General features: G+C 36.4%; 2 protein-coding genes and 1 long non-coding RNA gene across 4 annotated transcripts in view; 1 reads left to right on the top strand and 2 right to left on the bottom strand.

Annotated features, from left to right (window-relative positions):
• LOC140056063 (uncharacterized) overlaps nt 1–5,862 on the top strand; it is a 30,324-nt gene extending 24,462 nt beyond the window's left edge. The window contains exon 3 of the long non-coding RNA XR_011846718.1: nt 5,722–5,862. This is a non-coding gene — a long non-coding RNA (uncharacterized lncRNA). The remainder of the gene's footprint in view (nt 1–5,721) is intronic.
• Nucleotides 1,558–19,553, bottom strand: LOC140056061 (ovoinhibitor-like). 2 transcript variants are annotated; one of them, XM_072101294.1, is made up of 12 exons: nt 19,341–19,553; nt 9,237–9,380; nt 8,692–8,839; nt 7,857–7,978; nt 7,267–7,572; nt 6,580–7,059; nt 5,599–6,066; nt 5,100–5,372; nt 4,579–4,908; nt 4,015–4,158; nt 3,212–3,412; nt 1,558–2,664 (listed from the first exon to the last, which is right to left on the bottom strand). In XM_072101294.1, exons 1-12 carry the CDS (start codon nt 19,456–19,458, stop codon nt 2,486–2,488), a joined length of 2,913 nt encoding a protein of 970 aa, XP_071957395.1. In that variant the 5' UTR covers nt 19,459–19,553; the 3' UTR covers nt 1,558–2,485. The 2 variants fall into 2 exon arrangements, with proteins under 2 accessions (XP_071957395.1, XP_071957397.1); XM_072101296.1 differs by lacking the exon at nt 6,580–7,059.
• A 982-nt stretch (nt 19,554–20,535) lies between these two features.
• LOC140057339 (uncharacterized) lies at nt 20,536–25,781 on the bottom strand. Its single transcript, XM_072102956.1, has 7 exons — nt 25,445–25,781; nt 24,147–24,387; nt 23,787–24,015; nt 23,417–23,539; nt 22,957–23,176; nt 22,470–22,608; nt 20,536–22,223 (listed from the first exon to the last, which is right to left on the bottom strand). The coding sequence occupies exons 1-7, from the start codon at nt 25,561–25,563 to the stop codon at nt 21,738–21,740; spliced, it is 1,557 nt and encodes a 518-aa protein (XP_071959057.1). The 5' UTR covers nt 25,564–25,781; the 3' UTR covers nt 20,536–21,737.
• Nucleotides 25,782–27,051: the final 1,270 nt, after the last annotated feature.

Below are 27,051 nucleotides of genomic sequence, written 5' to 3'. Positions count from 1 at the left end.
CCAAGACAACTTTGAAAGAAACTTTTCCCGAGGGATAGTGTCGTAGGTTATTTATACGGATTCATTGACTTCGTGATTTTGAGCCGTAGGCACCGTGTAAACACAATGCATACAAACCATCATAGGTTGTGTTTACATGAGATTGAAGTCTCAATGGTATTGGTTCAATGTTATTTAGATGTTTTCCGGGATGGCGTGTTGTTTACTTGATATGTGTTGAATTTAACGGCAATATGTTGTCAGTTGTTCCAATTTGTGATATATTTGACACCTGCACCATTTTGATTGCATTTAGTGTAAATAAAAGGGTTTCAAAGAAGGTATGATGACGGATATACGATATGTGAATCTGATCCTTTGTAAAGATCTGTCACATTATCAAATTTTATGTGACAAAAAAATGTGCCCACATATGGACATGATGATGTCATATCACTACCACATTAGGGCATATCACTACCATATTTGGGAACATCACACTTTTTTTGTCAAACTAGTTTGACAGTAAAGAACAGAGTTTTAGAGAAAATATGCTTGATTCCCATTGAATGATGCAACTCAAGGACGTAAACGCAACGCAAGCGTTTCAACCACTGACAAGCGAAGTTATAGACAGTTAGCAATCACAACCGAATAAGCCATCGCTTGTGATTGGTCAATTCACTTGCGTTGCGTTACGTCCTTGTGTTGCGTCGCTAGTGGGAACCACCTTTTATTCGGTTCTGATTGGTAAAATTGCCTGCGTTGCGTCGTGTTCGTCATTGGACGCAACGTCCAATGGGAACTAAGCTTTTAAGAGTCTTTATTAATAAATGATAATTAATAACAGATTTCTATGGTATAATAAAGAAATAATAATTAAATCGAAAATCGTTTTCTTAATGTTTCGTTGTGGTTGGTAGGTTGTCCACAGAGGTTTATGATCGGTTTTTTTTGGACTCGTCACAGTATGTTTAACATCATTAATTTTATGTTCTCATTTAAAATGAATATTCTACTTATTATGCAGTCACTAGGCTTACATTTATTTATACAATATTTGTACAAAAAAATTGTTTCCGCGACCGTTCGAAACAGGTGGGTGACGCGACGTTTTACCTGACAGAGCATGCGTGTCAGGATGTCCGGTGGCGCGCTTTTCGATTGTCTGCCACTCACACACGAAGAAGCTAATTATCTGTTAACACAATTGTGATTTATCACTTCTACGCTGATGACAAAATACTGCATCTGCTGTTTTATGTCAAAATATTTCACTTTGATTGGACACAAATCAATATTTTGTCTAATAATAAAAGCAGCACAAAAATAATGAAGATAGATTTGGAAAATGATACCGTAACTTCTTTTAAACGTTTTTTTGTGTGCAATTTTCAATATAGATGTAAGCTCGTCGCCATAATAGGTGATCCATATTAGTTAATAATTAATATACAGGAGCTCTTTTAAGATACCCCTATCTATTTCGTAAGGTAATTTTTCAATTCAGTCAATATTAGACAAGTAGCAAGAGTAATTACATGCGGATATCTAATTTAAAAAAAAACCAAATTCATTAAAAATTACTCTGTTTTATTAACAAATCATTTTGTTTCAGTTTTTATATAAAAAAGATGAATACATTTATAAATGTATGTTCTAGGCAACATTAATTATGTTAAAATATTATAAATAGACTTATCTTAAATAGTGTTTATTATATTATGTACAATATTTCAACTGCTTGCAAAAACACGTAACAGTAACACGCAGGAATCGTATTATTGGTATTAAAGCGTGGTTCCCACTAGAGACGCAACGCGAGGACGTACGAGCAACGCAAGCGAGTTAACCAATGACAAGCCACTGTTCGAATAATCCATCGCTTGTGATTGGACAAATCATTTACGTTGCGTTACGTCCTTGCGTTGCGTCGCTAGTGAGAACCAAGCTTAACTAGCGTATGGATTACAGATTGTAGGCCTAAATATGGCAGGGTTGATGTCGGAGGAACGAGTTTGAAGAAACCCTTGCCGTGGATCGAATTCATCGACTGTCCAGAGGAGACTAAGGAGAGGAGATTGTGTTTATTATAGTTTGCGTATTTATATGCAGCGTAAACTACAGGCCCAGTAGAAGTTGTGAGCTGAAGATGCGGGTGTAAGTTGGGAGTAAGTGGAGTACATCAGTAGGAGAGTGGCCGTGGAACAAGCGGTACCGTTACGTCACAGAGAGATTTGGTCTGGCCGAACGAACCACTTATTGTTATCGTCGATAAGGAGGGAACAAGAGGATTCAGAGAGGGTGGGGAGGGGGGAACTCCGCATTCGACGACGACGAAACAGTATGTTCATCATCGTGCCATTTCTTTTACATGGTTTTGCATGTAATGTCTCTCTGGTTTCTTTAATGTATTTCATCTGCTTACGATGTGACAATATTCCAATGCATTATCATATTAAAGGGATGGCTGGTGATGACCTGTGACATTTGAAAACACGTGACATCAAGGTTTACAACGTCCAATATAGTCTAATCCAATATTGCGATTGTCACCCCAACAGCTATCAAACCTAAGTGCGCATTCGTCCTGATACGTGGTACCAACATCGGAACAAACCTCACCAGCTAACGCCAACTCGATTGGACAATGAAATGTAGATAAACACTCGATCATTGAGAACTCTGAAGGAAGACAATACGACAGTTTAGTGTACATGTAGTAAAAATGGATCGAATCATTAATTTAGGCGGACAAGTCAATATTCACTAGGTACAATAAGTATATTAGCTCGTATAATGTAGCGTCTGACTACATCACATGCGTCCGGGTATAGTGTGCACGCATGCGTTTTGAAGAATACTACAACAATACGCGCGTGTGTGCCCTGTAAACACGACGTACATACTGTGTGTGGTGTGGAATATCTGCTCGTGCATGTTCGTACTCTGTGCTTAACAGCCTTGTGTGCACCTAAGCTTGGTTCCCACTATGACGCAACGCAAGGACGTATACGCAACGCAAGGGTGTTGACCAATGATATGCGAAAGTCGAATAAATCCATCGCTTGTGATTGGTCAAATCCCTTACGCTGCGTTACGTCCTTGCGTTGCGTCTCTAGTGGGAACCAAGCATAATGTCATGTCTGCTGTGTACCGAATAGACTTTATGGCTTCGTGATAATCGTTACGCATTTGCGGCGTTAAAAAATGTACACATTGGAACACTTACTCATTTTGGTTGTTTGTGGTTGGTCAGGTGGACACGGTCCCTCGTTTAATTGTTGCAAATTATAATCAAGGGACCGACACGCTTCACGGAACAGGTCACATTGATTACTGTAACTTTTTCCGTCACTTCCGCAAACTGTTCCCGAGTTCCGTAAACTTTTGTGACATTTCTTCATCATCATGCAGCAATTTCTACCATCATCTGTATAACATGAATGTACAACATGAATGCATTGCACCCACCTCGGCGCGATTAAGAACACTGACACTCAAAATGTATGAGGGTCAATATGTTTTAACCCTATTTAGACACTTTGTTGGGTCCCGAAACTTAATCCCGATTATAGGGTTGTTCTCTGTATGCCTGCAGGACTAGCACAGCACTAGAAGAACACTAGACTTGCCCTAAGTCTGTATTTATTGTCCTTTAAGTCCACAAGCTGAAGTAGTATACGTATGAAACGCCATATGTGCCAAAATATTTATCTTTTTACTAATATTAATTCAAAACTCCATCTGAAACCCAGCAGACTAGGGGAGCACTAGTCTTTTCTTTCTATATAACATCATTCTAATACGTATGTCGAGATCAGCATTAAGACAACGTTATCTGGATAATAATTGTTTGGAAATAGCATGTGCCTTCTCGTGTTCTCTCGTGTGCCATGCAAATCAAATGTCGACATTCAATTCGCCCAGGCACACGTACGCCTGAAGAATCGCATTTTGCTCAGCGTTATACCCCCATCGACGCTTTTCCTTTGGGCGCTGTTCAGTTCCGTTACTGATACCATACACACTTACCAAGCCTACAGCGTGCGTCGCATAACTGACGTATTGATGGCCGTTTACACTGGATCTTCTTCAGTTCACAAGCGTTTTTATACGTCACCATGTTGCTACCACAAACCGGGCTGTCCCATGATGGACAGTCCACTTCACAGGGATCTACAAGATTTATAGTTTTATTTATTATTATGGTAATATTTTTTATGTATGAGCTGATTTAGCACACAAAAAAATTACACGTTATATACTGTATTATCTCAATCTCGTTTTCTCGGGTTGTTTTTGTTGGAAACGTGACGATAATATAGTCCAAAAAAAAAGTGTGCAGTAACAGTAGACCTATCTTATTTATGAGTATCGTAGGCAGTTCTTGTTCCTGAGGGCGCGCGCCTCATTTATGAATGAAAATCATACTTCATCGTTGCAAGTACTGTACATTGGTCTACTATTAAATCTTGGTTCCCACTCCAGAACTTAACGAAAGAGTTGACCAACCACAGGCGTTGGAATAATCCATCGGTTGTGATTGGTCAATTTACTTTGCGCTTAAGTGTATATTTACTCCCGGAGAAACCTTACCTTCTTCGATTCGATCTCTTTGAATTGATAAGTCTGTGATGAGAAAAGGTGGCATCGTCATATCGCCTTCTCCTGGTAGATTATTATCGTAGCGATTGGCCGCGACGACGTCGGGAAACAGCTTTCTTGGATTTGTAGGCCTTTTTTCTGACGCTTTCTTACAAGAACCTTTGTGTGCCATATGTAGAGGCGATCCATGCTCACGGCAAGACTTCCGTGCAAGCGCACACTGGTTCCCGTATGTGCGACCATCACTGCCGCAGACTGAGCCAGTTTTCTTTAACTTATTTGGGCATCTTCTTCTGATGTCACAACAATGTTGGCCGTTAACTAAAACAAACAAACCAAATGATTACATGTAAGCCTGCTTTACTTACTGCTGACGTACCAACTAAGCTATCGCAAATCGTTGTTATATTAATATCCTTATTTCTTGTGGAAAAAACAACAAATACGCATGTACTTTTCTAAGCGACTCAGTTCATCCATAAAATAACTTAAATCTATATAACTATACTCACCAACTTTACATTCACCGTCGCATGTTTTCCCGCGCTTTTCATCAACACAGACGATCTTTTTCTTGGTTTCTTGTTTTTTTATTACTGGAGAAGATTCGTCACACTTGCCATATCTAACCTTGACCAATGTCGAGCCTGCTGTCTGACATGACATGCGCGCCAATACGCACAAATTATCATAGCTTAAACCGTCTGATCCACATACGTGACCACTCGTTGAAAAAGTTTGAGGACAACCAGAATCGATGATGTCACAGCAATGTACACCGCTTACTGTATAAATTATAAATTTAACAAAAAGTTATTTGGGCCTAGGGTAATAACTCTTCGTGAATTGATAATTTAATTAATTGTTTTTTTTTTAATGCATTGTGGGATATTTAGTCACTCTATAGAGTCGTTAAAAAGTAGATGGAAATATAAATACGCATGCGCATAAAACAAATAAATGACTAAACTAATGGAAACAGTTTTCAAATGAGTATCATAAATGTCTTACCAAATTTACACTCGGCCATGCAGTCTTTTCCTAAAACTGTATCTTGACAATGTGATATGTTATTAATATTATTATTTATAGAAAGTGTTGTCCCCATAACTGTTGTATTTACTGTCATTTCAGATATATTTTGTGTACTCGTCGTTGGTGACGTCAGTTGTCTGATCGTAGATGTAGTGGAGACAGCAGATCCTTCAGTAGATATTGTTGGCGATGATGAAGTTGATTCTAGTCGAAGAAACACCGGTGATTGAGTAGAATTGTTCCCAAGTTTGATGACGTAAGAAGAGTCTTCTTCGCATGCACCGTTGGTGAGTTTTTGAAGTGTTGACCAAATAGTCCTACATATTTTCCTAGCAAGTTCACACATATTTATGTAAGTTTGCAAGTCTGTCCCACAAACCGGTCCAGTTTCTTTCAATTCGTCAGGACATCGTTGTCGGATGTCGCAGCAGTGAACGCCACTAACTAAAAGATAACATTTGTAAATATTTGTAAATATTTGTAAATATTCAATAATGAAATAAGAGGTTACTGTGTATAAAACACAGAGTGGTTCTATGCCCCCGGGGCGGGGACGCACGGGATGTAGACGTAATGCACGGGACGAAAATGCAACTCAATTACAATTGGAAGGACAGCGGGCGTAACTTACAGCTCGATCCGTCGCTTGTGATTGGACATTATTCTGAAGTTTGTTGTTGCGGTACACTATGTATGTTTTACTGCTTTATCTATGTTCACTTTAATATCTTTTTTCTATTTTGTATATATTCATTCATTATTATCTAAATAAATATTATCTGAATTATCTGAAATGTTTAGTTCTGAGGAGGACAATCAAAGTATATTGATAGAAACATCAAGAAACTCAACAGTTATTTTCAGAACTAAATATACGTGGTGTACCGCAAACTTGATAACAACATAGTGATTTCGCCATGCAAACCTTCAACCAATATGTTTTTTAAACATTTTTACCTGATTTGCATTCTCCCGGGCAGTATTTACCACTTATCGGATCGTTACAGTAAACTCGCGCGTCAGTCGTTAGAGGTAACGATACTTCTTCTGTTCTAGAATATACTGGACTCGTAGTTCGATATGCACTTTGACTTTTAATTGTATATTGCACTCTAGCTTTAGTTCTAAGCATTCTATAAACTGTTGTAGACGATGCTGTTGTTGTGATATCAGTAAATCCTCCTAACGGTGTCTGTTGCTGTGTAAGGGTCGTCCGATCTGTTTGAGGTAAAGTCTCAAGATTCGTTTCTTCGTTTCGCGTTTTACAAGCACCCATGTAGGAATGTCTTAATTCAGATTCTAGAGTTCGACATGCTTTTCGCGAAAGCGTGCAAAGATTGGAATATGTTATGTTATCACTGCCGCAAACTGGGCCACTTTCTATCAAAGACGAGAGGCATGCTTCTTGCATTATGTTACAACAATCAACACCATGGACTGTAATAACAAGAAGAACATGCACAGAATTGAAACGAAGCAAGTTTTGAATTTTAAAAAAATATAATGCTTAACGCAGTGAAAAGTTAGTACAAACATCATGCTGAAAAATACTGATACTGTAGGCGCGCCTACTCGGTAATTTAAATAGCGCCCTCTATATATTGTGAAAAGTTTTTTGTCTGTTTTTCATAGTACAGTACTTACCAAATTTGCATTCGCCAGAACACTTCTTCCCGAGTTCCGGGTCGTAACAATATATCTTTTCGGTGACGGATTCTTCATTTCCCGTTGGACTCGTCTGTTTCACTGACATAGACGTAGGCCTAGCCCCCTGTGACTTGCATTTTCCGTCGTAATCCTTTTCAATGAGCAAACCTGCTGTTCGACAAGTTTTCTTAGCAAGTTCACATTGGTTGACGTATGACACGCCATCAGTGCCACAAACGTAACCACTGTCTTTAAACACTCGTGGACATCTTGTACGTATGTCGCAGCAGTGAACGTCATTTACTGAATAAAACATTTTGGGAGAAAAATATGACCTTATTTGAAACTGAATACACATAGAAAATGACGTCAGTAGTCCCATCATAGTCACCATATATGATTACATATTTTATTCAATTCATAACATTGTAACATTGGAGGACTGAAACTTGCAACAAAAGTAACTCGATAAATCGTAAGCGATGGATTATTCAATTTTACGCTGCATCCTAGTTTACCTCACCATATGCTTTACTATGAGCCATGCGCTTTGGATTGTCACCGTGATTGGTCAATCAATTACTCACCTGTTTTGCATTCACCGGAACATTGCTTCCCAAGTTTCTCGTCTATACAAAACGCTTCTTCTGACGTCACTGGTCTAGGAAGTTGTGTTGTTACCTCCAGATCACTACATTTACTTTCTCCTCTACGACAGATAAAACATTTAACATAAAAGTTTAGTCAACATTTATTATTTTTATCCAGTATGAGTACATCTTTGGTTATAACTGTGATGGCGCTAGTTACACTCCGTTATGCGTGAGTGATTTCCGAATGACGTAATGCATAAACGGGCGAATAGAGAGCAAGATTGTATTCGTGGTCCACTGCGAAAGGAGCCTGGTAAAATGCTTCATAGCTGTAATATAAAGTACGAATACATTTAGCTGTTGTCGTTGTTTTGTACTTGTCGTCCGAGAGTATATAACCGGGTCCACACCTTAGTGGGTGAGTGGCCGAGCGGTTAAGACAGTGGAACCGTAATTACGTAGCCATAACATTGGCAAGGGTTCGAGGCTCACTCACTCCATGGTTCTGGTGGTAAACCGTAGGTCCAGTGTACACAACTAGCTCGTGTGCACTTTAAAGAACCTAGTACATCTTTCGAGACGAGTAGGGGGTTACCCCGGTGTATTAGTACATCACAGCCACTGATCACCAACTAGGCCCTCTGGGAGATCAGTCTTTGACTGAAGAGGTCACCCAGTATAAAAATGAACAAACAAACAAACCTTCCTCTTCAACGTACGTGTGAAATAGGCCTACAATCATCATCAAATCGCCATTGTCAGTTACCTTGTCTGTCTTGTCTTACCTTATTAAAATATCTCACAGAAATTATGTGATAGTTTTACTCACTTAATCTTCAGTCCTTTCTCTTTACATATTGCAATCGCCAATAGACATAGGTTTGGATATGTGACGCCGTTCGTGCCGCAAACCGGTCCTGACGATCTAAATCGCTTTGGACATTTTCTTTTAATATTGCAGCAACTGTGTCCTTTCACTAGAAAAGGGGAAAATGATAATTACTTGGATTGGGTATAAATAAATGAAGCATGACAGGAATGCTTTCAGTCCTGACTGACACAAAATTGCCTTGAAATCATAATTAAAAACATTAATTTGATTGGTGTTGAAAGAAAGATTGAAAATTCTGCTACTATGAACGTTGGCTTGGCTTCCTGAATATTACTACTTGGCAACGGAAACCCGTATAAGTTTTTAATAAAATAAAACTATGCTATTTATTTAAAAAAAGTTGTTGAATCATTTATAGGAATTGCAATTCATCATTGATCAATTTGTCTATTCCGTGGCTCATGGGAACAATTCAGAAATGTTAAATTTGTATAAAATTAGGTTAGAAGAAACCGGATAAAATCTAAATTAATCATGCATACCTTTTTTACACGGTCCATTGCACTCTTTCACCAAGTCCTTAACGACGCATGCGCGTTTCTTCAAATGACATTCACTGGGGTAAGTTCTTTTGTCACTTCCACATACGGGTTTACTTCTAGCTACGCAGTTACGCGTACACTTTTCTGAAAATTACATCAATATTTTAATTTATAACATAATTCAACTTTAACTTCTCTATAAAAATATAGGCCTAAATGAAATAAAAATAAGAATTACTCTTCAATCGGAGATGATTGAAGATTGCACAGTAAAATAAAAATTGTATTTCGTTAAGTAGGCTGTCGGCTACCACTGCTAAATCGTGATTATTTTCTACCAACTTATATTTCGCAAAGAAACGAGTTAGTACCCATGTACATTCATTCATTCATAATGGTATATTTATTAAAATTATCTTCACAGAAAAATTGAATTGTGACAATTTTTCACATTATTAAAAGGTACTTAAAATATTTAAAATGTATTAAAAAGATAGCATAAAATAACATCAAAAATGTTTCCAAAACGGATCACCCTCAACACTGCAACACTGTACGCTATATTAACCCAATCACGTCTAATATTAATTCGTTAATTTACGAAAATAAATAAAATACATGCTAGGGATTAAAGTGAAGTGGCAATTGTACGTGACAATTTGTACGCGCGCGTGCGTGCCAGCAGCAGTATGAGTAGCTCTCTTGATCATCTGACACTTGAGCACTAAATGTACCAGCTTCTTCTGACATCAATCGATATAACCTATCCTAGTTTAAAGCTTAATACATGAAATTACACTACACACACGTTTGATGAAGCAACATATTCATAGTAATGATTGAGGCTTTACTGCCAAATCCACGCCTGTCAAATACATTAGGCAAAATACAATATTAAATTTCATGCTCCAGTGCGTCTGGATGTAACTCCAAAAACCATAGAATAATTCAAACCAAACCTTTCACACAGAATGCAGTCTATTCATTTAATCGAATTAGGTTTCAATTTATTTTATGTGATGTTGGTCTTTATTTTAAAGATTTGTATATAGGGTACATTGCTGGCATGTTTTAAGGTTGTTTTAAAGTGTTTCTGCTACACAGTGACGTAGCATCTATGATGAACGCTCACACTGTCTAAAGCAAGCATACACAGTAATACATTTGTCTTTCATACACATCATACAATGTATGATCAGACAAGTCTGATCGTGTATGCCTAAATCAGACTTTGTCTGATTGCCATTTTATGTGTCTGTTAGTGTCTGTGAGAGTAGAACAATGCTCTACTCATAATACATGTATTATGAATGTCTGAAGACAATATTCACTATTGACCAATCAGAGCACAGAGATTTTGACAGACTATTATTTATTTTTGCAAAAAGATCAAGATGGTTGAGCGCGAGGATTTTGACACAAACAATTTAATTGATCTCTTTTGAAGAGAACCCATGTTTATGGGATGTCAAATCCCATGAATATCACAATAAAACTCTCAAAACTCTCACCTACAGTAACATTGCTGAACGGTTGGAATCAGAAGATATGTTTAAAGCTAGGCCTATACTATGTCAGAAGTGCTTCAGTCCACTTAAAAGCAAACGAAACCCAAGTGTAAGGCTATCCTAGTCTTGGCCAAAATGCTTATTGTTCTTACACAATTCAGCCAATATTATTTTTATAAAAATCAGTAGGCCTAGGCCTAGCCTAGTAGGCCATCGTGGGTCAAATTAGATTTTTTTAACATTTTTTGTTTAACATTAGGCCCTAGCTAGGCTAGGCTGGGCCTAGCCTAGCTAGGCCTAACTAGGTGGTAGGGCCTAGGCCCTAGGCCTACCTAGCCTGCCCTGGCCTAGACCTAGGCTACTTCATGATGCTTTTTTTATGCTAGTAGTAGGCCTAGGTAGGCCTAGCTAGGGCAGGGCCGCCTAGGCCTAGTAGTAGTAGGCTGGGCAAGGCCTACCTACTTAGGTTAGGCCTAGGAAGGAGGCTTTCTCCTACTCTATTGTCTAGAAGGCATAGTAGGCCTAGACCTAGTCTGCATGCTAGGTGGGTAGGGCTTACAACTAGCCTAGCTATGCAGGCCTATATTAGGCTATAATTTAAATATCATGTCATCCAGAGGACCAACACACGTTACGTAATGATCTCAGTTCTATTATTTCCTCTAACTCTGACAAAAATAAATATGCTAAATATCGTAATAAATTAACCAATTTAATTCATATTTCTACCAAAAATCATTACAAAACTAAATTCAACCTTTATAAAACAAATCTTAAAAAAACATGGAATACCATTTTTCTGTACTTGGAAAAAAAACCTCAACTCCAATTCCCTCTTATTTTATTCAAAATAATTGCAACATAATTGACCCACATATTATTTCCCAATCCTTTAATGATTACTTTACAGATATTGGTTCAAATCTTGCAAACAGTATTGTTACACCCGTCGGAGATGAAACCTGTAAAACTTTTCTTCCTGACCCCGTCTTCTGTATTTGGGACCTGCAAGATTAATGAAGTAAAACTTTATAGCCATGAATCAAATATTTTAACTCATTCTATAATAACATCTATTTTTTAGACACCACTTGAAGATGCTGATTGTATGCTAGAGGACATGGAGGAAGAAACAGCAACAGAAGATAAAGAAAATATTGATATTGCAGAAACATCATTCTCTACAAAGCGACCCCTACAAAGTGAGGTTGATGAGCAGAAGCTTCTGGAAAAGGCCATCACTTGCTTGGATATGGCTACAAACAAACCGGCTGCAAAAGATGATCCAGATATAAATTATGCATATTAAATTGTTGATGAACTGAAAGCAATTAAATAAATTGCCTTTTGTTTGAAGCTCAAAATGATTGACTTACTATGGACACTTTTTAAATAAATTTTTAATCAATCAATCAATTTATATCTCACCTTAAGATACTTGTCTGCTAAAACGTCATAAATAGCCTTGCATGTTTCCGGAACAATTTTACCAATTGTCTGGGCTCCTGAAATTCTGTATGTATACTCCAAACTTTTATATGAATCTCCTATAAGAAAAGCAGTTTTACAACCTTTATTAATGACAACGTTTCAATTCAGTACCTATGTGGGCAACATTTGAGTAATGTTCATGCTTGAGAAAATAAATATTTCCACTGTACAAATTTAATCTTTAATATACTTTAGGTAAAACATAATAAATATACTATAAAATTAACTAAAATCTCAAAAAATGTCAGATTATAATAATCACTGGTGATTATCGACTGGTAATATAATATATTGTAGTTTAAAGTAGTATAGGTAAAGATAATTTATATTGTAAATTTAATATATCATAATCAATTGATTAATAAATATTGAGTACAATGTTGGCATTGATTGTATTGACTTTTAAGTAGTTTACTATGCCTAGTAATCAATTAGTTAATTTATATAAAGTGATTCAACAACAAACAAAAACTAACCGGTTGCCAAGAATCTTAGAGTAACAGCTAATCTTTCCTTGTGATGAATTGCCTCTCTCATCGTAGTGTTTTGCTTGCTTATCAATGGAGCCACTAAATTTGCAAGCTCATCAAAGGTGGCCTTATCCCTGCGCAGGAAGTTTTTAAAATCGTTTTGATTTTCTAAGCACAATTATTTAACTAAAGTATGGTAAGCGCCTAAATGTTGTCTCCTGGCAATCCATGTCCGCACTCATACGTTCACTTAATTCCATGACTCAATAACTATGTTATCTACATTGCTACATTAAGTAAATTGAAAAGAGGAGGGGGTTGGTGGGTTTCGTAATAACCTGTGTTTAGTCAGGTGATATTATTTATAACACTTTTACTATATTTTGTTTTGTATTCATTTGTGTAAAGTAATGATCTACTGTATATATCGATTACAATTAGGGATGGGGGTGGGGTAGGATAGGGGTTGCTAGTTGTTTTTGCCTTTATACTTTTCTCTATCTAATTCATTAATTGTTATTGTGAAGGATGCACCTTTGTACTAAGTGTGCCACCGATCTAAAGGTGTAATTCCAAATAAATAAATAAATAGAAACGTTTCCGCCGTCTTTGTTTTCGTAAAATTAAAGAAATTATGAGGCCACAAGCAGCCAGATGTTTTCATTTTTTTTTTCATTTAGCATCCATTCAACAATACATTTAAAATACAAAAAAAGAAAAAATAAAAACAATTGGAATATTAAAATTGAATAAAACCAAAGTGAATGGATGCAAGGACGACCCATAAAATCATTTTGACTATTGTCTGCCATTGTGTTTCCAGCGTAATTGGAGGACCACTTGGGCTCTCCTAAACCAGGGGCCTCAGGCCTCTGCTTTACGCCACTGTTACGATAAAAGTGTCTATATGCCTACATTACCATGATTTTTTGCCAAAATATACTGGAAAAAATGTTTTTGTAATTTGCCAATTACAACCTATTTTGAATGCACTTTCCATGCCATTTTTATATAATTTTTTTTTTCTTTCGTGAGGGAAACTCAATAACTTTTATTTCACTTCAAATCTGCATTATAGATACAATTACAATATCTCCATTGAGATCATCCAGCCACTGATACCCACAGAATTGTTCAGTATTTTGCCTTTGGATTATATAAATATTTGAAAATAAAAGTACAAATACAAATCAAATCTGTCAACCTAAATGTCTAAGATATTCAACAACAACTTTTCACGAAACATGGACAGTGAATTAAAAAAAAAGGTTGTTTAAAGTGTTGTTACAAGAAAAGTGTGTCTACAATATTTTTATTTTATTCAATTTACAACCAACAGAGATATGATACAACCTCCACTAACAGGCTGATAAAGAGAACACAATAAACATTAAACAACTTGCAATTTTAGATTTTAAAATTGATAAACTATTTAAAAAATATCAATATCAAGTATATGGGCCCACGTCATTGCCTTGGGTGTTTGTCAAAATATACTGGAAACACATTATTTTGTATAAATGACCGATTACAACCTATTGGATCACTTTTGATGCAAATATTGATTACAGTTATATTGATTGATCGATTAATGTTTGGTCTATTATTTTAGTTATTATGTTAAGTTACTAGATAACCATCCCAAGTTTGTATACAACAGACACGGTGAAATAATTATGTATGTATGTACGTATGTATCGTCTTTTTTTTTCTCTTGCGTGAAACCCACTTACTTCATCTCAAACTTAAAGCATTACAAATAAAGTTAAAATACGTCAGACATTCAATGTCAATGATATTATGTTAAGTATTAATTGTGTTATCATCCCGATGGAATGAGATAGGAATTAATATTAATATTATTTTATAATTCACTGACGCATAACAAGGTTAATATCTCACCACAGATCATCGCAATAATCATTATGTAACAACCTCGATAATCCAGCTGTCTGCTATATCATGTGAACCACTTTCTACTGTGAACCACAAAGTTAGTCAGATGTATAAGACTTAAGTTCGCGCTCATTAAATGAATCACATTAATGTCAGCTGCCGGTCCCAAGTTTATTTTTATTAGTTGATTGCATGGGTATGGGCATGCCTACTTTGGTGGAATTTATCTGGAAAGGCGATGCTAAATCGGAAGTAACTTGTGAAAGTTGAAGTAATCAGAACATAGCGACAGGTCTTGACAAAATTGACCTATGCACGATTGAAATGCAAAAAAAAAGTAATTGAAGAAAAGATTTTAATAAATCAATTGCTGCTAAGAAAGTATTTACAAAATGTTTGCTCTTTGAAGGAATTTACTATATCTGTGCGAAAAGTGAGAAGAACCAAATTTTATTTGGGTATCGGTTATAGTAATCCGGGTTTTCATAATAATACTCGCATTATATTCGGTATGACTTCCTACATCGTCAGCAGTATATGTTCCAATCGGTCGAGTGTGTGCGTACGTCGCTGTACAGATGTTATTACTACTAGGCGTCATATATTTTTCTTCCTTTATATTTATAATAATGTAGACACTAATTTGTTTTTGAGCTATGGAGAATTATTTTTTTCGAAATAAAAGATGAATGAATAATTTCCGATTGTAATGTAATGTGAAGTTAGCTAGGATTGGTTGTCAACATAAAAAATTATACTCAAATTGTATTGACAAGTTGCGTTCATCGCGAATGGGTTGATACAATGTTGATAGACACACTTGTGGGAGTGCTTCGACGTGGATATTATTGTGAGCGTAAGCAGTAATACAATCATCCTTGTCCTAAATATGTTGCCGGGACGCATTCACATCTGATTGGGAAAACGTGATGGAGAGAGTTACCACATGCCATCACAACATCCTACCACACCAGCCAGAAGGTAACCCCCCCCCCCCCACCCCACCTCATCTCATGTAACTCGCGTTTCTGGACGATCGGGGCAGAAAACAAACTGCTAATTTTTGTGTGTTGCATCACTGTCCTTAACTTCCGGTATACCTTTTCAATTTGTCATGATCAACATCGAGTATTATAGCTTAATCATGGTTCGCAATATTGAGGGCACGCACGGGTACGTCCAATTGAACGGTCATAGCCCTATTATGGTACCCTAGTACGACTTGGTATTACCATCTCATGAACAAATTATTGGAATCAATTTAGCCTTTCTACACTATCAAACTTTATGTGACAAAAAATGTGATGTGCCCATATGATATGATGTCATATCACTACCATATTTAAGCATATCATTACCATATTTGGGCACATCACACATTTTTTGTCAAACTAGTTTCATAGTGTAGATAGAGCTTTAGGCTTGGTTGCCACTAAACACGCAACGCAAGCGACCAATGACAAGCGACTGTACGAATCAGAAACATGCGCAATGACGTTTCAACTTGATAGCTGCGTAGTCGTCGTGTGTTGCGGCGCGTCTTGAAAACGATAGGTCGTCATGATGTTTAACTGCTACTCATTCCCTTTAACTCCTGTACACTATCACATTGTGTACAGCTGTCGATATATCTACAATTGTCCTAACATTGTGGTTCGTTTAGTGTTATATTTTAATTTGATTTTATAAATAGTCATATTGTATTTCCCTTTGTGTAACCTTTCGATATTTTCAAGGTAACATTAATATATTCGAATACATAATAATTTCAGCGTTAAAAAACTGGCGATTTCAAATGTACGTACCGCAGGACAATAATACATGTCGTTTACAGGAACGAATAAATAGACACTGTGATTTATGTACTGAACTAAAATTAGTACCCTGGGAATTACTTCCGAAAGAGAAACTTGTCACAAAATGAGACCAATTGTTTAAGTCAAATTTAAACAAACTTAATTTGTGTTTTGTATGTAACATTAGGGTTGAGGGATAGGAAAGAGGATGGGTGCAAAGAGGAACAATTTTTAAATATATTCTTTATCAATGTAGTAACGAAATATTAATTGTTTTCATGTTTTACAAATAATATACCACTAAACACAGTAAAACATTGCGATGTAATACTTTGTTGAAACTATCACCGTCCTAGTCGATTGAAATAGTACAGTACATGTAATGATACATCACTACGACGTGTATATGTTTATATAATGTAAAACAATTAGTGAAAACCACCTATTCGTGGCAAATCATACATTCGATTTAATCGTCAATAAATATTAAATTATCTAACTCAACTTAATTAGTAGGCCTAATGGTTTCCAATTGTTTCTTAGAGCCAATTCATACTTAAGTTGGTTCCTACCCTACCCACCAAAGTTGTTCTGCGTTTAGGGCATGTGATGCACCGTAGGCCTATCCTCTACTGGCTTTACAACGCTACTCATGCCAGTGTAGTGAGGGAAGGATGATGATGTCACGTGGGTGGTTTAATTGCAATAATAATGATTTGTACATAATATACGGCGACTGAAAACGCTAGCTCATTATCCGTTTAAAAAAAAAATCTATATCCAACCTCTGCAGCACAAATTGAAAAAAAAATGGATCAAATTTCTGTTATGAGTATACAGTACTTGCCTTTACGACACCTGAAGGAATAGACACTTGTGGAACAGAGATTGTAATGTTCCATTCATTTCAAATCAATACATTTGAATAAACGTATATTAAATCTATCAAAATAGTGTTTTTAAAAGAAAATCGGCCTGTCTTCAACATTATGATGCTGTACTCGAGCTGATCAACCGGTTTTCAGCCATTAAAAACAATTATCGTAGGAGGAGATAGGAAAATGCGAAGCATCCTCGTATTATTGTCTGCGGGTATTTTTCAAGATGGATATACATTAGACAGTGTATACCACGATCGGAAAACACCCCTATTTGGGGCAAATCGTTGAACCTAAATTCGTTTTAATCGTCAATAACTAATTATCGAACTCAATTTAATTAGTAAACAGGGTTACATCAGGTGGTTAAAATCAGTACCGAAAGTACGAACCAACTTTACATACCATCGAGTAAACATTCTAGAAATTACGCGCGATTTACCGAATTTTGCCCTTACGTAAATTTATATATAGATATAACTGTACAGCAGTGCTTTAGGGATAGGCTTCACTTCACACAACAGCTAGTGTTATAATTAATCAATGACAAAAACCATTACTTTCAAATGTAATGTAATGCCTTGCCTCATCACATTTTATAGCCGCGAGATTTAATTTTCTATTTTTTCAAAACGAAATGGTCGCAAAATTGTAAAAAAAAAATTGAACGAATCGTTGATCAATTTATCAAAAACAATGCCTGATATTAATGTTTGTCATTTTAAGTTTTTTATGCTAAAATGTTTAACCAACGAACGTAGCATAATAATATGTTTCAATGCTGGTTCCGACCACTAAAGCTCTGTTTAAAAAAGTTTGATATGCCCAAATATGGTAGTGATATGCCCAAATATGGTAGTGATATGCCCAAATATGGCAGTGATATGCCCAAATATGGTAGTGATATGCCCAAATATGGTAGTGTTATGACATCATAATGTCAATCACATTTTTTTGTCACATAATGTTTGACGGTGTAGACAGAGCTTAAGACTATCAAATGGTACCGTTTTGTATAGGTTGTTATAGTAATGGCTAACCTAACCTCTTTATTTTTATTCATTAAGAGCTGCCGGCCAAACGTCCTTCCTCCTTCTCTCATGTCACTTTCCTTTTCTTTCTTTTTTACATGGATGAATAATTCGGCGTCACTAACCTCCACACACGCCGAAATACTAACCCGCGTTTACATCCCCCAGTAATGGAACGGCGTTTACGCAACATACCCCAGTGTGATACGGCTAACAACTATCAATGGGAGTTTATAATATAAAAATAAACTGCTGTTAACCACATGTTTGTTCATAATCGTATGTTTTCTATTAATAAATGAAAAAAAATGGTTTCTTTGTAAAGAAAATATAAAATAAAATTCCACTGAATTCGAATATTTCAATAACTCACCGATAACGGTAAGCAGGATGATAATAACTCACCGATAACGGTAGGCAGGATGATAATAACTCACCGATAACGGTAAGCAGGATGATAATAACTCACCGATAACGGTAGGCAGGATGATAATAACTCACCGATAACGGTAGGCAGGATGATAATAATTGTAAAATAAGGTTATATGCATGATAATGCATATAACCTAATTAGGTGCTGAACAGAGTATCCTATTTTTGCATTGTAAATTTTGAGTGGGTGTGGGCCATCCTCCCGCGTGCACCATCCCCTCGCGTGTGCCATCCCCTCGCGTGCACGAAGTATAACGAATACATTAAATAAAAGTAAAATGTTTTGTCTTTCTGCGAATCAAAACCGAAGATCCTCGAGGATGTCTTGACGGAATAAAGTTACTAATATTACATATAAGTATATATGTGTATATATGTATAATACAGTATATATATAAGTTATTAATATTTATTATTAAGTACATCTGTGTAATATACAACAGCCAGTGTGACCTTTCAAGAACCCAGACTAGACCACAGCCGTAAGCCAGTTCAAAATGTGTTTTAGGAATTAGTGAGGAAACAATAAATTAACCTGACACTGCTAAATTTATATATCCATGGTAATCTTAGATTGTTTGTAGTAATATAAGTATACCTACCGGTTAAGGCTGCGTTTACACTGGTCGTACCACCCATACTAGTCAGCATTACAGAAATAAATAAAAGACCGCTGAAAAGTAACACCATTTTGTGACAACTGCATTCGCTATGTATCATAATATGAATAATTGCCTTACAGACAAACGGTACACAAACGGATATCCTGTAGTACAATATATAAATCCTATATTTAAGACATAGAGTAACAAGGCCTTTATACGCTCTGACATCAACTGGTCTCCTTTCGCTCTGCGGTTTCTTATTATAGGTATAAACAGCGCCATCAACGAAATTTTTAACTTCTTTGAGTACGGTAGTTTAGTTAGGCTTCACCAGATGCTGCTAAAATTAATCTAATATTTAGGTAAGTACATTGAGGTTAAACTTGGTGTTAAATTTACATGGTAAAGTTCAGATTTGATATAATTATATTGTCTGTGAATATACTGTATTTCCCAACGGAAGTTGTCTTGAGAGCGAAACAGCTGTGTGACCATTATCATCTGTAGTATAGTTTCCTAGGATTGACCGGAACTAATATAAGTCCCTGGCCCCTCTTCGCTCTTTAGCGACTTATCGTTTTCGCAATGGTCGCTTTCAAAACTACGCAAATACTATCGAGTTTAAAAGTAATTTTGCACACGCTCAGAAACATAATGGGTTCATGACTTTTGAACTCAATAGCTGCTAGTCGTGTGACGCGTCATAAAAAATAAAGGTCATTATGCTTCAGGACGGTCGAAACCTATTTGTGACGTCCCTGTATGACCATGCCAGTTGCAATTGAACCACATTGAATTAATCGTCCAACAGCTTATTATGTGGATTTCTTTGCCGTAGCTCTGAGGATTATTCGTTAAGCTGGTCATCTTCCTTTTGTTTACGTATGACGAAGTGTCCCCTTGTGGTTTGGTCCGCATTGTGTGCGTACTAGTGTGAAAACAAACGTGTGCCACCAGCTGAATTGAATAGTATTAAGCTCTGGAGCTGTCAACACTATCAAACTTCATGTGACAAAAAAAGTGTAATGTGCCATAATATGGTGGTGGTATGACATCATCATGTCCATATAAGCACATCATTTTTTTTGTCACATAAAGTTTGGTACAATAGTGTAAACGGAGCTTAATTAAGAAGAAGTTTGCTGAAGTCTTATATGAATATTACTCAAATAAATATTTATTATGTACAGTAGGCTTCTTACCCTTCAAAGATAATAAATTGCGCACGTTCGTAGCGGACAGTAAAAATGTAAAACATGTAAATCTAAATTAAAATACACAATTTGCTGATCAGTTAAATGAAGTTGAAACACATCTCTGAGAGCAATGTGAAATACACAGCACCGTATTGAAAGTAAATGATAAAGGATATCGATACGATACGAAATAGGCATACACACTAATAATAAGTACGGGGCGCCGTATATAATTGTGTTTACAGAATGGTTCTGTTGTAACATTGTTCCAAACGGCGCCCCGTATTATGAATGTTATTACTTTTTTCCGGACCTTTCGAATTATAATTGGTATTATAATGTAGTAAAACCAGTTAAATGAATCTGTACATTAATTCACACCCTTGCACATATTACATGATGTTTACCTAATGGTTTTATATTATTAATGTTGTTCTATGTTCATAATAATTGGCACAACATACATTAACATGTATATTACATTATTCCCCAGGAAGTATGTTAGATGTATGTTGGCTTGGGAATGAATGTTATTTAGACATCATGGAACGACTGTTGGCAAGTCAAGAGTGAACACAGAATATCTGGAAACGTGCATGTACGTACCCATGTATTAGTAAATATGTATATTCTATCTATTTTAAACAATTGTATAATTATTTAAGTGGGTCTAATAATCTCCATGACAGTTCTCAAGGCTACAAAACTTCTGCTAACAACTTTTCAAAATGACTCATTTGACAAGAAGGACAAAAATGACATTAAGTAGAATTGGAGTCGCTTAACTTAACCACAAATGAAAAAAAAATATTGTTATCGAATTATGTTACAAACATATTTTTTATAGTCGTTTTTAATGTATGACTGTGATTTGTGGACTGAGAACAAAGACAAATCATAAAATGGCGGCTGGTTTTCGAACTTGGAAAACTGGTTGGAGAGACGTGGTAATGCTTACTTTTTATATAATACTTAGTACGTGCTGATCGATAATGTAATTTAAGGTAATATTTTCAATTCCGGTGACAAGTTCAACGGGAATTCATTTTCTTAATTAAGTTATGAAAAGGTCAGCCTTAAAATGAATATTTTTTCTGAATATAATTTTTTTAAAAGACAACCAACTGGTTTTGACAGTTTTAGTCCAAAAGTACGCACCAAGGGATCGGAACCCGTCTTGGTACCGTTTTTGGTTCCACTAAGTTACCGCCAAACCGTCCTTTCGTTTTTCGACATAATCGCCAAGTGTCTGTTTGTTAGGCATGTTTTTTAGCCCCTTGCGTGTTTTCAGCTGTTGTTGTAGTAGGTATGCTTGTGCCTTACATAACTGTGGTCGTGTACCCTTGTACGTGTCTTGATGCACTGTCATAAAGTCAAACTGCCCCGAGTGTTCAATGGGTGCCGGGTCTGGCTTGAAATTCTCTACTGGCTCCGATTTCTTCGGAGTGAACGTAGCCCCAGTCCATGACTGTATCTCCATGCTGCCCTGCGGCTTCACGTACGATGAGGTAGTTTCGTGGAAGTCTCCGTATCGTACTCTTGGCTTAACTTTCCAATCTTTGTAGAATTTCTTGTTTATTGTCTGATCGTGGAAGGTCGCAGAGCGCGGTTTCTGTTTGGTGTGCGGTCGGCGGTGAGACGGTGGAATGTGGGCTGCTTTCAAATCGATTGGTTTATACGTCATCTGAAAACAAAAATAATATTTTAATACAATATTATAGAGAACCCCTCATTTGGGTCACCCCCTATTCCAGTGAAACGAACGAGTTTTGTCACTGCAAGCTGGGACGTCCCATCGATAATTGAATTGAAGAGGGAAAACATTGTAGACTGGTATGTTTCAACACTGTCGAAACCTACTCGTGTCTTTGTCTCAAATTGCGCCCCGTATTAACGTGATACGCAACACGTTATCATTGTGTGTACGCACCTTGTTGGTTGTATTTGTTTCAAAGCTGACGTTTGGCGGTTTATACTCGTCCAAATCATGTCTGATTAATTCTCGTTTTGGGTTGGTTTTCACATCGTGCCCTCCAAACTCCATTTGCTGCTCCGTCTTAAATTCTAATCTAAAATTAGAATAATAAAATACAATGTTAACATTTGCATGTGAAATAAGTAGGCTTAAATAACACGGTGACGTCATTGATGTATACAATCACGTAACTAATGTTCAGATCAATGCACTTAATATTAAGTACAGACGATTCACGAGTCATGTGACAGGATGGTTGGTTTGAATTCTGAATGTAGCGCCTACTCGGAAGTTTTTGAGAAACACTCTACGGAGAATTGTTCTATCTTTCAATGTTATTAATCACGTACATTTAGTATTGATGTATTACCATTAGACATGATTTAAAAAAGAAAGAAGAATGAATAACATATAGGCCTACTGCAGCTACGACTGGTACTACCTTGAGTCCATGCTCAGACGTATCGTGGAAGGTGGTGGCGTAATTGGCTTTGCTGGAAGAGGTTGACTACGATACGTGGGGAAGTCGTACATGTGCTGCGTCTTGCCGTGGAAGTGGCCTTGCGTTTTGATCGTGGGGTTGCGTTTCACACGTTCTGCTCGATGACCAGTACCATTATCAAGGTACGTAGCCTGGTTAACAGTTAAATGATCGTGGTGTCCTGCAATGAAATATATATGTGATGGGTTGCCATTATCGTAAACTAAGCACATAGTGGCCAAACACATTCTGGTATTTGAACGTGTGACGCTCATCATCTGGTTGACGCGAATCTGCAATAATCTGACGCAAACATGTGGTTTATTTGAATTCTTTTGCATTATTCATAATGTATTCTGTTGGAAAGAGTATGAGGCTAGACCGAATAACAATATTATTAACACAAAAAGTGATCATATACCTTCTAATGATAAATTGCCTTCGGCAATTTTAACCATTTTAACTGGTTCAGCAATAGCGCCCGGGAAATCGTGTTGGGTCGTTGATTTCATTTGTTCCATTTTTCCAGGGTAAATAATCGAACCTGAAATTAATTCAAAACAACGTTTTACTATCACGACATAAATAGGTGGTCTGCACAGACTTTGCTTCGAAATAGATATCACTGTAGGGTTTAGACGTTCCGTTAGAGTGGACGTGAACAATAAGTGTCTTTGATGGTAGGTGCCATTAAAGCACTTTCGCGTGAATGTTCGCATCATTTGAATTAGGTTCATCAACCTATAATATACCAATATTGAATAATCTTTGGTGAATAAGTTATAAGTTACCTGTAAAAGAAGGATATTCACTAAATGAGGGAGCTGGGTTACTGTTCCAATGTTTAAACTGCTCCTTGTTTGTTGTTCGGGAATCGAACTTCGCCGAAGTGTTTCCTCGTCCGTGTTTCGTCATTGGTCGGCGCATTTGGATATTCGGAAAAGCAACGTGACCCGGGTACGTCATTTTATACACCGTGTTTCCGTCCAATGGAACGTTAGATGGTTCGTAAGTTTGTTTCTGTCATAAAAAAATATTCTAAATGTTAAGTTAGATATAATTATTTTCTGACCCAATATTGACGTCTATGGTGGTGTGTGACATTGGTATTATCTATGACGTAATATAACGTCATTACAAAGGCCGCTTACCTGTGTAATTCTTTCCGGTTTTACTACAGGGCAATTGACGAAGTCTGTGCGTTGGATTGTGTTCAAGTCCATCGGAGGTCGGTTACGATCACGTGGTGTTGCAGGGGGAATGATGGGTAATCTTCTGCGGTTGCCAGGATACGCTACGTACGTTCGTTGGTAATCGCTAAGTGTGCAATCTTTGTCAACTGGTTTGGTTGGTTTAGCGCGTTTTTTACAATCCTTGTGGTGAACATGACGACTGAAAAAGTACGTACAATTATGAAAGAATTGTAAATTAAGTTATTGCTTATTTAATGCTAAAGCATAGATAGTTGATGATGAGGGAAGGTAATGGTTAGATTAGAAGACTTTTCTCAAGGCGTGGGTTAAACAGTAATCGGTGACGACTTATTTTTTAGAAACACGTCATACACGTGACGCATCACGTAATGTTTAATAACTACCGTTGGTAATTATAGATTTAGCGCACATTAATGAAAAAATGATAGTCGTACGTGCATTTGAATTTGGTAGATAATTGATAGAATGACTGAACCAACAGTTCCAAAGTCTACAGAGTGCCTGTCATCTTTCACTTGACGTCGTCTGAACATTTGTTTGTGTTTGTTTTGTTTTTTTCTTTTTTGTCCGGCGGCCTTGGATATATTAAGAATCATAACAATTGCTCAATTATTGCCATGTTCGCTGTTGAGCTAACATTATTTTCGTAAGTGTATATAGCCAAATGTTACAGAACGTCAACCTTAATTATTGCTAGGCATGTTTATCAAATGCTATAGCAAAAAAATGCTGGAATGCCACAAGTGTTTTTTTACTCCGAATTCAGATTGAAAATCATAATGAGGGTCCATATATGGACATGATGATATCGTATCACTGTCATATTTGGGCATATCACTACCATATTTGGCACATCACACTTTTTTTTGGTCAAACCAGATAGACAGAGCTTACAAATACATTTTGTTTTAAACAGGGAAGTTTCTCTTCGCTAGTTTTAAAACAAGAAAATAGTTACGTATATATATTTCAGGTACCAAACTATAAGTGAGTGTCAACTCATGTACAGGTGCTGGTGATCAAGTATTCATGGCTTTTTCAAATTATATTAATAAGGATCTACTATTTATTTCGTATCACATTATTTTACTTAGCGGTACCTGTAGGTCTAATTGACTTAAGTTAAGGCATATGCGTGCGTCAACGAAGAACTTGGTAGTCACAAACGTTTTAGGTGATATGACCGGTTTAAGTTGAAATGAATTAATATTAATTGAACGTCGTTGAAAACTTACCCGCAGTCACAAAGTTCACAAATGCAAGTGAAGTTCGGAAATTGTTCATTCAGCAATTCAATTTCTTGGCTGGTCAGAGAGCCTGCGGTGGCTGGTTGCTGTTCAAATGCACTCGGCATGTTGAAGCCTCCTCAGCGATCGTCTACGAGTTAAATGTGTAGTGTACTGTCCTATCAAATTAACAACAGCGTCATGTGTGTTGTTTTAATACAACCAAATAAAAGCACGGAATATTTATTATTTCAAATTATCATTAACGAATATTTAAATTTGTAAAAAAAGCAGAGGAAATTAGCTCTAGGCCTATCGGTCGTCAGACTACTACGGGACTACTACTATCTTTGTTGTATGCAGCTCGCAGCACGACAGATTTTGACCCGATTGGCACTCCGCTTGGTTACCTAACAACAACATTAAGTATCTATTGTGACCCCTCATAGCAACAAACATCAGTGTATAATAATTAGTATCGTTGAGGCTTTCAACAGGTTCGTTTGTACGTTTGTATAAACAGTAAACTCTTTTCAACATTAAAATCACTAATGCGTAATACGTGTGACGTAGTAACAATCTCGTTATGGGGCGACGACTTTGAAAAGGTCATTTTGCAGTTTTAGTAAAGTTAATAACTTCCGTAGAAAAAAAAAATTAAATAAATAAATGTGTTAAAAGGCAAACTAAATCCTTAAAGATTTATTTTCCCCCAAAAACATGAAAAATTAATAAAATCAGACTTTCATAAAGTTTTATTAAATTTATTTACAAAAAAAAAAAATTATTAAAATGACAAAAACCATTGTATGACAGACAATTTAAGTGGTTTTTTTTAAAATTACATTTTTTCAGGTAAATAATTTTGTTTTGATCTAGTTTTTGGCCAAAGTGAATAACTATTATATGACATTAAAATTACATATTAAAAACATTGTTTATGGGACAATCTATATATAAATTATGGTTAATTCTGACATAGGCGAGCACAATGCAAAAACTTCGGTACAAATCTCCGCCCTGGATACGTACCTTATCTATCTCAGGTGTACCGCGAAACGTAGATTTGATAACATTAGTGTTCAGTTCGACGCTATTTTTCCATATTTCTATCTTGGGAAGATATTATAAAGAGTTTTTTAACAACATTATGATTTCAACAGTAGATTTTCTACTCAATTTCAATTTTTGGCGGTCAAGTAATTTCCGGGTTTATGATAAGTTCACCTTGCAGCAACATGGTTTCAACTATTTTCTCTCTTTTATACACAAGGGAGCAGTTAAAATAATAGATTTGACCCTAAAGGTGACTGGAAACAGGCACTTTCCATCAATCAATACAGTGTCCCTTTGGAAGACGGAAGAAAAAAACAGATAGTAAGACTGGAGCTTAAGTTGGCCATTAGTCATAGCCATTTTAGTTTTTTGTTTATTTTAGGAATGGACCGCGCGTGTGAAAGATACAGTAGTTAAAAAATAAAAATTATACTGCAAATTAATAAAGATCAAATTAAATATACGCCATAAAGAATCGGAATATATTGTGGGGAATAGTATTATAAAATTACATAGGGAGATTTGATGATAAGACATTAATCGAGTGAAATCCCGATAGC

Source organism: Antedon mediterranea, chromosome 8, assembly GCF_964355755.1.
Source record: "Antedon mediterranea chromosome 8, ecAntMedi1.1, whole genome shotgun sequence".
In the NCBI taxonomy this organism is placed as follows: Eukaryota; Metazoa; Echinodermata; class Crinoidea; order Comatulida; family Antedonidae; genus Antedon; species Antedon mediterranea.
The sequence above is the reverse complement of the archived record's forward strand: the minus strand, read 5'-3'. Positions and strand labels throughout refer to the sequence as shown.